Genomic DNA, 13768 nt, shown 5'->3' with positions numbered 1-13768 from the left:
GGGGGTAGGGGAGGGGGGCCCGCGGGCCGAATCTTCGCGATCGCCTCTATCGGTTCCGCTAGGGTTCGTGATCGGAGAGGAAGGAGGCCCGGGCCGGCCTCGCGAACGTGAAGGAAGGCTCGGGAACAATATGGGTGTCATTTCCTCCCCAAAATGGATTGCCCCTCGGAGGAAGGAAAGCTCGAGCCGGCCTCGCGAACGGGAAGAAAAAGCAATCGAGTGAACCGTGTGATTTAGGGATTTTGGTTTAGAGAAAAAAAACAGAATTATATAATATATATATATATATATCAAATTTCATGTGATTTATCCATGTGCGGCGCCCTAGCAAAAATAGGTGTCCTCCTTAGGTAATTTCAATATTCCGGACGCACCGGCGCTGTCTGTTTTGCTGTCAGAGGTCGTTTTGACGAATTCATCGATTTGTGTGTCAATTTTCTCGTGTCAAAAATATGGCAATATGGGTGTCATTTTCTACCAAAATTGGTATCCCGGACGCGTTAACGCAGTCTATTTTGTCGTCGGAGGTCATCTGGAGAAGTTCGCATTTTCACCCGTCTTTTAGGCTTAATTGAAGTCTGATTTCGTGCAATTTCGTGAACTTTGTGTATTTGGTGTATGTATGTGACGACAAGGTCGTGACGATGTTTTCCTAAGGCTTGAAGTCCTATCAGGAACTTTTCCCTTGAGTCTTCGCAAAATAGCCCATAACCGCTCGTTCATAAGACGATGGTCTTATGCCAAAAATGTTAGACATCAAAGGAAAATAAGAAGCGGCTAGAATTTCTAAATGAGTGGGTCTCAATTCTAGTTTTCTAAGATGGTCAATAGGAACTCCGAGAGCTAGATCCTAAGACCCTAAGGAAAAAGAAATGACCTCAAAAATGAGGTCAACACATGTTTGTGTGGCTCATTTGTATGAAAGCTATCTTTACTTGACCAAAGCAACACTGTAGTAACTATAATCATGCTACATTTTATTTCGAAAAGATTTTCAGATGGAACCATTATAGCATTCCTTGATTTTTTTTTAATTGTAATAATTACTAAATATTCTGTGCTTTTCAGGGAGGTCGTTGCGGTATCTATGGTGCGAACTGTCCTGAATGGATTATTAGCATGGAGGTAATGGCCGTTTTAATGCACAATCACTATAATGTCTTTTTTAGAATGCAAATTAATTTAAAGTTTTAATGGCTTGTAGAATATTTTTATACTGACCAAGAATTTCACATTCTTTCTACTAAATCTTCATATCTAGTTTGATTTATGAATGCATCTAAATTTTCCACAGGCTTGCAATGCTCATGGGATCTATTGTGTTCCATTATATGATACCCTTGGTATGTAACATACTCATCATCATGGCAATACACAAGCTAGATTCGTTTAAGGCCTAGCAATTCATATTTTCTAGTAGAGCAAAGTGTCAAAATGGTCCCTTGGCTCTTTGCAGGGGAGCATTTTAGTCCCATAATTTATAAAAGTGTCAATATCATCCCCAGATTTTTTTTAAGGGACATTTACATACATGGCACAAAATTCTTACGCCTAAACTTTCACATAGTACTCAAATCTTTAATACCACACAAAAAAATAGCACCATTATAATTTTTTAAAAGTGAAATATAGTATGGGGGACTAATTTAACACTATTATTAACTTTAAGATTAAAATGACTCCATATAAATCGTTAGGTGACAATTTTGGCACTTTTCTCTTTTCCAGTATGTGTACATGAATGCTGGCCATTCATGCACTGAGTGGCTGTTTATTGGAGCACTCTTCTCATACTTTATGCAGCATTCATGCACTGAGTGGTTGTTTATCAGAGCACTCTTCTCATAGTTCATGCAAATCATTGGTCACTACATGTTTGTTGGTTATTTATTTCTTATTCATCCTATATTTTTTGCTTAGGTGCTGGTGCTGTTGAATTTATATTAAGCCATGCAGAGGTGCAAATTGCTTTTGTGGACACGAAGAAGATTGCAGAGGTAATGTGCTCAATCTAGCTTGCAGTGGAGATTTTATAATGAATCAATTGCCTCATAAAATTGCAGAGAATTCATGCTGTAATACTTACCTAAAACATTTCTTTAAATGATGTATAAATCGTGTTATTCTTCTAAACCGTCATTCCATTTTTTTTTTCATTTTTCTAGCTGTTGAAAATCTTTCCTAATGCTGCCAAGTTCTTGAAAAGTAAGCATTTTCATATTAGGTTTTGTTACGTATTTTTATTTATTCTAGTGTATGCTACTTTATATGTAAATTCTGCTTGCAGTTGTTGTGAGTTTCGGAAGTATTTCCCCCGACCAGAAAAAGGAGTTTGAACAATTTGGTTTGAAAGCCTACTCCTGGGATGAGTTCTTGCTTTTGGTAAGTAAACATCTGCTGCTACTAAGGTTTCTTTCATTAATCCATGGAGCGATGTTCTTTTGTTTTAAAATAATTTCCTGGCTTGGTTTTAGAAATGCAGTAGTTATGATGTACTGTCGGTTTAAGATGCAGCTTACTATGAATCTGTGACTGTTCAATTTTGCATCGACGTATCTTAACTGGGATTTTTGCTGTATTCTATTTACAGGGCAATAGCCAAAAGTTTGATCTTCCTTTAATCAATAAAACAGACATCTGTACAATAATGTACACAAGTGGGACAACAGGAGATCCAAAGGGTGTACTAATTTCCAATGAAAGCATCCTGACTTTTATTGCTGGTGTTAATAGACTGCTTGAATCCATGAATGAGCAGGTGAGCAATATTAATATTCTCTCTATATTCATAATGAAATTACCACAAATCCAATGTGTCTTCTTCAATTTTTGTTAATATCATCAAAATCAGTGCATGGAGTTTGTGTTTTTTTTTAATTTTAATTTAAGATAATTTGAAGTAATCATCTAGCCATTTTCTAACCTATCCAATTTTGGAAATATTGCAGTTGCGTGTTGATGATATTTTTCTATCATACCTCCCGCTGGCCCATATATTTGATCGGGTGATAGAGGAGATGTTTATTTTCCATGGGGCCTCGATTGGATTTTGGCAAGGGGTGAGCTATTTCTTAATTTCTTTAATTTTTTACAAGGTTCGCCGTCATTATTTGCATGTAACATCTACAGGACGTTAAATTGTTAATTGAAGATATTGGCGCTCTAAAACCATCTGTTTTTTGTGCCGTTCCTCGTGTACTAGATCGTATTTATACAGGTGAATTTCTCAGATTCTCTCCCTCCCGTCTAATTCCCCTCTCTACCTCTCTTGTTCAATCACACAAACTGATGTTCATGCCTCCAATCACTCACTTTATTGTCCAAGTGCAATTTAATATTTTGTTCTTCATTGCTTATAACTGTGTACTTCCCCGTTCCATATCAAATTAAATCTCTGAACGGTTGCTGATTTTTATACGTTACTAAAATGTATTTCTTTTGTTCAGGTTAAGCATAATAACTTCTTTATTTTGTATTTTTTTTACATGTGTTATTCTACTTTGTTCATAGGTCTGCAGGATAAAATCTCTAGTGGAGGTCTCTTAAAGCAGAAATTGTTTAATCTTGCCTATAGATAGTAAGTTTTTACTCAGTTCTCAAGTCCAATGGTACCCTGCATTAATTTGTCTACCTGTTCATTCAATTTCGTTCACACTAGAAATTCTTGTGTTGCTCTGTATGTTCATGTAATTCCTGATTTTGCAGCAAGCTACACAATATGATAAATGGAAGTAAACTTGAGGAGGCAGCTCCAGTTGTTGATAAAATAGTATTCAATAAGGTAACCAGATGTCTCTTAATCCATCAACCAAGGGTTTCTCGCCGGTTTTTGGCATCACAGTTGATTAATATGATAGAAATTCTCTTGCATGCTATAGGTTAAGCAAGGACTAGGCGGTAATATACGACTTATATTGTCTGGGGCGGCTCCACTTGCTACTCACGTGGAAGAATTTTTACGGGTTGTGACTTGTGCTCATGTTCTACAGGGCTATGGTACAAGCTTTACACTACCTGCTTCTTATAACTTGAAATACTTGGAGGCGGTTTAATGATTGCTAGAATCAAAATTTTCTCATTTTGACTTTGCTTTGGTCAATTTTACGGGTGAATTCATTCTTTTTCTCACAATATCTTTATTATCATTAGCTATAACTATAATATTTTTTCATTATTTTTTTATTTTTTCTTGCCTATATGTACAATTCTACAATGGTGTGGTCCATTATAATTCTCTTCCACTTCTATTATGGCATCTATGCCTATCCATCATTAAACCTTGCTCCTTTCATGTGCATTGCACCTTGCTAATATTGCATTTTGTGTATTTTATTTTCTTTTGCATGAGATAGAGAGAGGCGGCAGTTTCCTAACATTGGCAAATGTCGTTTGCAAATTCTTATATAAACTATCAATTAACATAAATGCATCCCTAAAGAAAATAAAATGGTAAAGAAGGGTTAAAAGAGCAAATCAATTAGGATAATAGTGATGATGATGACAACGCGGCCAAGAAAGCCTAAAATGAGTATAAATTGTTATAACTTCTGTTGAAAGAATATCAACGAATTTTTATGTTTCAATATTTATTGCCCTAGAAAAAATAGCACAGTAATACGATTAATGTGATTTTTTTTAGGTCTTACGGAGACCTGTGCAGGAACCTTTGTTTCACTGGCAAACTCTATGTCAATGCTTGGAACGGTTGGACCTCCTGTGCCAAATATAGATGTGCGGCTGGAGTCTGTTCCTGAGATGGGTTATGATGCACTAGCAGACCAACCTCGTGGGGAAATTTGCATCAGGGGAAAAACGTTGTTCTCAGGGTACCACAAGAGAGAAGACCTCACAGATGAGGTTTTGGTTGATGGCTGGTTTCACACAGGTTTGTTATCCCCGGCATGTCAACTTTTAGGGGCTATTTGTTAACATCTTTAGTAAATCCTGTAAATCCACCAACACTAGGAATTTAAGACTAATTGAGAGGAATTAAGAAGAAATTGGATTTACTAAATCTAGGATTTAAAATTGCCATTTTTTCTATCTTGTAGATTTAGGTTAAATCCCACTTAAATCCGTAACTGGAGTCCCTTAATGTAAGTTTTAAGGTCGAGTAAAGGATTTACTGTACAAAAAATGAAGATTTAATAGTATGCTTGGAATGTGAAATGTTCAGTACAGTGGAATAACTTCCATATGATTTCTTCTAATTGAAATGTTTCTTGTATCGGCAATGCTTATGATGAAATGAAATTGATATCTTAAAAATTTGAAACTTCTCATTTTTCGCCATATAGAAAGAAAAATTCTAGCCAATGTTTCCCTCCATCTCATGCACCATTGATGTTTAAGTCCTTTGATTTTAGGTGCTCTTTCCTTCACCAGTTCTGATTGTCTTATTAAATTAAAATTTATTGTCTTATTTATATTTTTTTAAATTAGGGTTTTACATATCAACCATTCAAAACATTGAATATAACATTTTAATCATTTTTTTCATCAAAACTACACTTCTTTACTCATTATTGAAGGTTTTGAGTGAAAGTTTTGGGTGGTTAAAATGAAAAAACGCCCATTGAAGTATTTGATCTCTCCATGGATAATTTTTGGGCCAATTACATACATACCATCCACTTTGAATGTATTTACACTTCTAACACCTAAACTTTGCTTTTTTACATTTATATCACCAAGTCTTCCATATCACATCTAAAATAACACCATTTAAATTTAAAAGTGAAATGCACCTTTCCCTGCATGGGGAGATGCTTGGCAAATGATTAACTTGTGAGCAATAATTATAGAGAAGTCATTGAACTCTTTTACGTCTCAAATTACTGGAATTATTTACCTCAGATTATTTGATGCCTTTCATTCTCATTCATACGAAGTAAGTTCTACTACATTAACATCTATGGATCATTCAAAGTCTCTCGACGTCTTTCTCATTCTCTTTGTAGGAGATATTGGTCAATGGCAACCAGATGGAAGTATGAAGATCATAGATCGAAAAAAGAACATTTTTAAGCTTTCCCAAGGAGAATATGTTGCCGTGGAAAACTTGGAGAACATTTATGGTTCCATAGCTGATATAGACTCTGTAAGTGTGGTCCCTCGGTTTTGTTTTGAAGAAGTTCTTCTATGTTTTTTAATTTAAATTCCTTACAAAAATGTTTATATCTGAATTGTATTTTTTCATTAAATTAGTTATCAGTTTTGCCTTTCGTTAATTAATTTTATTTAGTATAAATAGGATTAATATGTTTAGGGTTAGAATTATGCAAGAGATTATTATCTTTGAGTCTTAACGTTAGGATTTGAGAGAGATTTCCTGTCTCTCGAATTGTAGGATTTGAGAGATTTCTGCCTCTCGATAGGATTTGGGAGAGATTGCCTATCTCTCGCATTGTAGGTGCTTATCTTTATACATTTGAGTTGTGTTCTATTTAAGTTATGTTATTTAATGTTATGAAATAAAAAATATTATGCATTCTAATTTCTCCGAAAAATCTACTGGTATCGTATCAAATGGAGCCTTCAATTATGGGAAGACAACATTCGAATCGCGGTATACAGGTTGATATGCAATAGGAATTGAGGCCTACAAACCCCCGTGACCGAACCTTGTGACAGAATTCCACGATGCAGTCGTCGATCTTGGGAAAGCAACGACTTGATCTTGGCGAAAGGTGACCTTCGTGACTGAACTTCCCGCTATAGAAGTGACGCTACAGTCACGATCGAGCCTACATAAATGGCAACGAGATCATGGGTAAGAGCTAGCGGAGAAGGCCACGTTTGATCGCAACTTACAATGACGATGCATTGGGATTTGGCTCGATGGACGATGGATCAAGATCTTGTAATACAGTCATGATTTTTTTTCCTGGCTAGGAAACCAACAACGGGATCAGCATGCATACAAAAAATAATTGATCGGCGTGTGTACAAGAAGCAATGGATCGACGTGCCTGACACGGTCTAGTTGCTATTAGCATGCAGATACCCAAAACTCCCTCCTCCTGCTCAATCCTCGTGAAACTGTCGAGATTGGAGCTAGCTGGGAAGACGAAATCCTTAAATCTGGCATGAATCTACGCCAAATCGAGCTCGCTTTAAGACTGATTAGAGCTAGCTGGGAAAACAAGCATCCTAGGATCGAACCCCACGACTCTGATCTATCTGGGACACAAAAAAACGGAATTGCTGCTTACTGTGATGAGAATATCGTGATATAGTCGAAATATGGCTTCATTCGGGCTTAGCTGGGAAAATAGATCGATAGGCTTTGAGACCTCACGAAACTGTGGTGACTTGAGCTGGCTGGGAAGCCACAATTCAGGAGCTTGGGGGAGATGATAAGGAAGCTTATTCTCTATCGACGACTCAATTTCTAAACCCTAACTAGGGGCTGACATGATATTTTGTGGCTTGATCGAAAGGGAAAGCGATTGAATGTGAGGAACATGAGGAGAAAAGCATCCACCATCAAAATTTCCCCTCAACGACTCTGATGGGGGTGGATTAGAGATTTCTAATGGAGAGGGTTCGGTCGAAACATTGAGGAAGGATTATGCAAAGGTTTGGGAGAGCACTTGGAAGGAATGGTATGAGCTCCGAATGGATGTGATAAATTGAAGAAGACAAGATTGAATGAAAGAATTGAAAGCAGATTCGACCGACATCATGTGGAGAGAATTGCACGACATCTGGAGGTTGAGAATGCAGAAAGGGACAACGTGCAATTCGGGGCTGGAAAAGATTGCTTCGAAGAATTTCGGCCTGCAATAGGGAACCATGATGGGCGGAACACTGGCGGTGGGCTGCATCCAATTGCGTCGGTGCCCTTTGCGGCGAAAGCCTTCCTGGAAGAAGGCGATTTGGGAGTAATGTTGGAGGCCGAGACCATACAACTTTGTGCGAGCTCCTCTAGCCTAGTCTTGTGGGAGTTAGTGTTTCTGTGTAGATTAAAGAGCCACGAATCAAGAAACAATATGTGGCAAATTTCCCATCCTGGTTATTGACGAGCTATTCGACAAGTTGTTTCGGGCTGCGATGTCCTCCAAGGTTGATTTGTAGATGGGGCATTGGCAAAGTCTGAGGCGGTCGAAGATTGTGCACAAGAATTTATCGTGGAATCCTATAGGTCCCTCCAAATTTCTGATTAAATGGAAAGGATTCTCGGAGGATGGAGCCACGTGAGAGCCATACCACCTGATCCAACAATAACTCTTTCCGCTTTATTGACAAGGTGTTTTTTTGGGAAGGGGAGTATTGTTATCTAGCATAAGAGTAATTTTGTCATTTATTAGCCTAAGGGAAATTTAGGTTTTTGATATTTATATTTATTTAGTATAAATAGGGCTAATATGTTTAGGTTTAGGGTTATGCATGAAATTATTGTCTTTGAGTTTTAGAGTTAGGGTTTGGGATAGATTTCTTACCTTGGGAGAGATCACCTACCTCTCGAATTGTAGATGCTTTTCTTTATGTGTTTGTGTTGTGTTGTTTGATGTTCTGAAATAAAAATATTTTGTGCTCAAATTTCTGTGAAAATTTTGCTTGGATCATATTGGAATTCTCTTTTATTTCTTACTCCGTGTTAATGATTTTTTATTGCTTGCATTGGGGTAAATTAAACTTACCTCAAGGCCATGCTGATTGTTACCATGGCATTTTAATATTGATTCGGGAGTAGTTATATCCTTAAGCTCTCTTTCAAGCATGGGGGTAGTGGCTATTTCAGTGAAGTCTATATTTCTTACTTTTCTTCTCAACGCATTGATGAGTGCATTTACAACAACAACAAGCCCTTATCCCACTAAGTGGGGCCGGCTACATGAATCCTTTTTCTCCATTGCGTCTTATTGAGTGTCATATTTTCATTTAATTCTAATAAATTAAGATCATTTTTTATACAATGATGGCGCATTTGAGCAAGTTAAATTTTTTTATACCGAGTTTTCACAACACCTTGATGTCACACCTCCCTGTTTGAAAAATGGTACACTTCAACAACACAACATGTGATGAAATTATCAACTTTGTAAATTTCACAAATCAAGATCAATTAAATGTATTTTATGCTAAATAGAGAAAAAATTCATATACTAGTAATTATAAAAAGAAAATATAAGAGGAGACGAAAAAGAAAAAAACAAATAATAATCATTGTATCGATAGTCCCCATCAATATAACAACAATAAAACAAAATGACTAATTGAAAAAGAAACTAGAAGAAACAAAATTAAATAAACAATGAACATCCAAACCAAATAGAAGAATAATTTAGAACTAAACATAAGCTTAAACATAGAATACAATACTACTAACGTGAGACAAAAAAGAAAAAACAAATAATAATCATTGTATCGATAGAGTCCCCATCAATATAACGACAATAAAACAAAATAACTAATTGAAAAAAAAAAACTAGAAGAAACAAAATTAATAACAATGAAGATCCAAACCAATTAGAAGAATAATTTAGAACTAAACCTAAGCTTAAACATGGAATACAATACTACTATTGAGAATTCTACTCATTTAATGACTGTCTACTAGTCCTGTTACAAAAAAAAGTTTTACAACAAAGAAGTTTGATAATCCAAACTCAATAAATAACTTCTATTTACTAAAGCATAAATAATAAGATATTGTTGTATGCTTTATAAATAATGAAAGAGGCATGATCTATTATGTTATAACAGTATGACTAGTATCATCTTATTAAGGTAATATTATATTTCATAAATGAAAAGCGTCGCATGTTTTAAGATTATTTCCAGTATGGCGATGCCCATGTTTATTTGTATGATAAAATACAAACAAAATAATGCCTTATTAACATATTCTTATGCAACGATATAATGCATAATCATAGATATCTAAAGTTAACTTTATCATGTCTGCTTTTTGTCATGCAGATATGGATTTATGGAAATAGTTTTGAGTCGTTCCTAGTTGCTGTTGTCAATCCTAACAACCAAGCTCTTGAACGCTGGGCTGAAGAGAATGGCGTTAGGGGAGAATTTTTCTCCCTTTGTGAGAATCCTAAAGCAAAAGAATACATTCTTGCAGAACTAAATAAGACCGCTAAAGCAAAGAAGGTATATATTTCACAGATTGATCTCTATTTTTTTAACATTTGCATGATAAGGATACTTTCCCCCATATTCCTCTCCCAATTCAATGGAAGCTATCCTAAATATTGCTATATTACAATTGCAGCTAAAGGGCTTTGAATTCATAAAAGCTATTCACTTGGATCCTCTGCCATTTGATATGGAACGTGATCTTCTTACCCCAACATTTAAGAAGAAGAGACCCCAGCTGCTCAAGTATTACCAGGTCTGCTATTATTTTCCCAATTATTTTATGTGAAATTTTTTTGGTAGAAATGCCATTTATTAATAAGTATGGAAGTAATTTGTCAATCAAAAGCTTATATGGTAATGTCAAGCGGCTACAGTCGCTTCCGGAAACATTAGCAGGTGTTGTGCCTGGTCTCATATGATTGGAGAGCAATCATTCAGGGATATAATATTATTTTAATTTTCTATTAACTAAAAAAATTAAAGAATATTAAGCGATCACCTTCATTGTCACCCTGAACATAAGTCCATTAGTACCTCATGGTTTTCAAGCTGCTGGAAGTCGGGCTATTTACATACATAGCACACAATTCTTATATATTTACATACCTCACATTTACCTTCTTATTTACACAGAAACACAAATATTTAATATCACATAAAAAATAGCACTATCACCACTTTTTAAAATTGAAAACACCTTTTCATGCATAGGTTTAAAGCATCAATGTGCTATCCCTGTAAATATTGAAGTTTAGGTGTGAGATATGTAAATACATAAGTATTATGTGCTAGGTTTCCTTTACTATAACTACTGCATATAGATAAATTTCCTTTACTATAACTACTGCATATAGATAAAGTGAAAGCAAATTTAGTTTAATTCAAACTTAAAAAAAAATTATTCCCGTTCAACTCACTCTATGCTAGAAATTAAAATCAATATTAGTTAAGCTGACGTGACTCGAAATCATTTGATTATTAAATAGGGGTTGAACTAATCCATTTTTTATAGGGTTGGCAAAACTTTTATTAATTAAATAATACTAATAATAATTACTATTATTATTATTAAATGAAAAAAGAACACCTATAATTAGTGTTGTAGAGAGAAATACAAAAAACTAGTAAAATAATCTTATTCAAATTATAAGAGATAAATATAAGTAGGCAACACCGTCATTGTTTTATATATACATCTTTTGGTGAGGATTGGGTAAAATTATAAATTGAGGGCGAGCAAACTCTTAAAAATCAGCGTCTTCCTAAAAGAAGTTTTTTTTAGGGTGGGCATTACCTTCACTCTGATGTAGTTCCGTTCCTGTTATAGACTGCGTAAAATTTATTTTCTTGAAAGAGCCATATTTTTTGAGGGTATAGCCAAGACCATCTCCTCTCATCTGATGAATCATTGATTGTTGCCGTTTTGACTGCCATGGACTTCAAATTTTGGCTGATGATTGCGAAAATCCTTACATCTTGGTTCCACGGTTTAAGGTGGTTAGTCGGAATTTAGAATATGAAGGCCATATAACAGAAAAGATAACAATAGAAACCGTTCTCCTAAACTTCTTTGTTTCACTATACTCTCTCTCTCTCTCCCATGTCAAAAAGTATAAAAAAAATTTGCTGTTTTGGGGATGCATCAGTTTGATAGGAAAAGGAAAAGATAAGATTTATTCAGGACAAACTTAACCAATTTTAATTTGGATGTTAAAAAAAATGACACACACTAATTTTTTCTATGATATTTGGTTTGTTGAATGCATATGAATGATTTTATATAAAGTTATGTTTTCAAGCATTTCATAGCAAATATATTCCATCAATTTTTTAATCTCAAGCTGCTCAAAATTGAAACAATTTTGGGACATTTACAAGCCACGACACAATTTTTATAGATTTACATTTCTAACACCTAAACTTTAGTATTACATTTACAATACTTTGGTGTCATAAATCTACCCACGAAACGTGCATTTCACTCTTCAAAAGTTATTAACAATGATATTTTTATTGTGATGTTTAAAACTTTGAGTGTCATGAATTTAGATATGAAAGTTGAAGTGTTAGATATGTAAATTAATAAAATTCTGTGCTATGAACGTAAATGCCCTAACATTTTCTTGGAGGGTTGTATGTTTTGATATCTCTTGCACTTAAACTGATTATCAACACATCTACCTTTTATCTGTATCGCAGAGTGTCATTGTTGACCTGTACAAAAGCAACAAGTGATCAACCAAACTTCTGTTTTTGAATCCATCTTCATTACAAACCTTATACTGCAACAAGAATCTGCTGCTTTTTCATCTTCGTCATTTTATGTATATCTGCTGTATTATTAATTTTTGAAATTTTTTTTTTTATTTATAAGCTTGAAAAGAAGTTATTTTGATGTAGATTGTGTTGTTATGGACTGGTCAGATTTATTAAGCTTGTAACGCACCATGCTGCCTAAGTATATTGTTGTCATAGCCAATAATTGAAAATCTTAGGGGTTATTTGAGATCACTTACTATTTTTATTTTTTGTTTTTTTTATTTATGATTTATGTGAAACAAAAATATATTTGATATCTTAATTATGGTTTACTTTTTATTTTTGTTGTTTATCTCATGAGCCCATTGAGGCGAATGATGATTGTAGTTGTCATTGACGGCTGGTGGTCAGCACTGAAGGTTGGTTCGCCGGGGCTGATATCATTTTGAAAATAGTTTAATTATCAGAAAACACCTAAAAGTTATTCTGAATTTTTTAAAAAGGAAAGTTGACTTTGTGTCCAAAAATATTGAAAATTGGAGAAATGTGCATGTTATTTATTTTCTGTGGAAAATATGTCAGAAAGTTCATTTTGGACCAAAATATTCCCGCTTATTACAAATGTGTTAAAGCTTTTGTTGAATAGCTATGCGAACTTTCATTCGACATTCACAACTCATATGTCTTTAGTATGTGGCAATATTTCACGACTTCACTCCTTATTCTTATCTGTTCAATATTAGTAATATTATATGTTTGATTATTTAATTTTGAAAACTTTGTTTTCACTTCAATTCTTAAACTTTAGAATTTCGTTATTGTTGGGGTCAAATTTTTATGTCAGGTGTAGGGTGTCCGCTTGACTAGCTCGGGATGATTCACTACTCGTCAATAGCACCTCGTAGTTTCGAGCCTACGGAAGGTAGGCACCAACTTGTGGTGCCTAGGCTCCAAAAACTTGGTGGCCAAATGCGTCTAGGCTCTAAAATCTTGGCGCCATGTTCATGGCATCTATGCATCGATTTGCTTCCAAGTCTTGAAAAATCTCAATTTTTGCATAGATGCCTAGGCTGCCAAAATTGTAGGACTTCTTGAGTTTAGAGGATATTTGCTTAGGTAGGTTAGAGGCTCTTAGGATGAGGTGCAAGGCCACTTTTGACAAATTTGCGGGGAAATTGGGAGGGGCGGGTTTAAGCTCTCCTGTCACCTCATTTTTCATGCATTCCTCTTTTCAACATTTTTGGGCCTCCTCCAAGAGTTGAACTCTTCTTATTTCTTAGGGTTTCTTCTTCCTTGGAGCTAGGGCTTCTTCTTGAAGGCCTTGAGGTGGAGAGCTTGGGGAAAACGTGAGAGTGAGAGCTTCTACTTCCTTTTCACCTTCTTCTTGAACAAGAAACTCTTCTCCTCCTAG

The 13768-nt window shown here is 35.1% G+C and overlaps 1 protein-coding gene across 1 annotated transcript in view; it reads left to right on the top strand.

Annotated features, from left to right (window-relative positions):
* LOC110027514 (long chain acyl-CoA synthetase 4-like) overlaps positions 1–12600 on the top strand; it is a 21679-nt gene extending 9079 nt beyond the window's left edge. Inside the window, exons 4-19 of the mRNA XM_020728982.1 lie at positions 1069–1125; positions 1295–1343; positions 1921–1997; positions 2166–2205; positions 2288–2382; positions 2591–2758; positions 2949–3059; positions 3130–3217; positions 3511–3577; positions 3706–3781; positions 3879–3996; positions 4640–4885; positions 5961–6100; positions 9928–10110; positions 10232–10351; positions 12298–12600. Coding sequence (XP_020584641.1) covers positions 1069–1125; positions 1295–1343; positions 1921–1997; positions 2166–2205; positions 2288–2382; positions 2591–2758; positions 2949–3059; positions 3130–3217; positions 3511–3577; positions 3706–3781; positions 3879–3996; positions 4640–4885; positions 5961–6100; positions 9928–10110; positions 10232–10351; positions 12298–12333 — 1671 coding nt within the window. The 3' untranslated portion in view covers positions 12334–12600. The remainder of the gene's footprint in view (positions 1–1068; positions 1126–1294; positions 1344–1920; positions 1998–2165; positions 2206–2287; positions 2383–2590; positions 2759–2948; positions 3060–3129; positions 3218–3510; positions 3578–3705; positions 3782–3878; positions 3997–4639; positions 4886–5960; positions 6101–9927; positions 10111–10231; positions 10352–12297) is intronic.
* Positions 12601–13768: the final 1168 nt, after the last annotated feature.

This window comes from Phalaenopsis equestris, unplaced genomic scaffold (assembly GCF_001263595.1).
Source record: "Phalaenopsis equestris unplaced genomic scaffold, ASM126359v1 Scaffold000428, whole genome shotgun sequence".
Taxonomy (NCBI): domain Eukaryota; kingdom Viridiplantae; phylum Streptophyta; class Magnoliopsida; order Asparagales; family Orchidaceae; genus Phalaenopsis; species Phalaenopsis equestris.
Note: the sequence above shows the minus strand (reverse complement) of the source record. Positions and strands in the feature narration are given on the sequence as shown.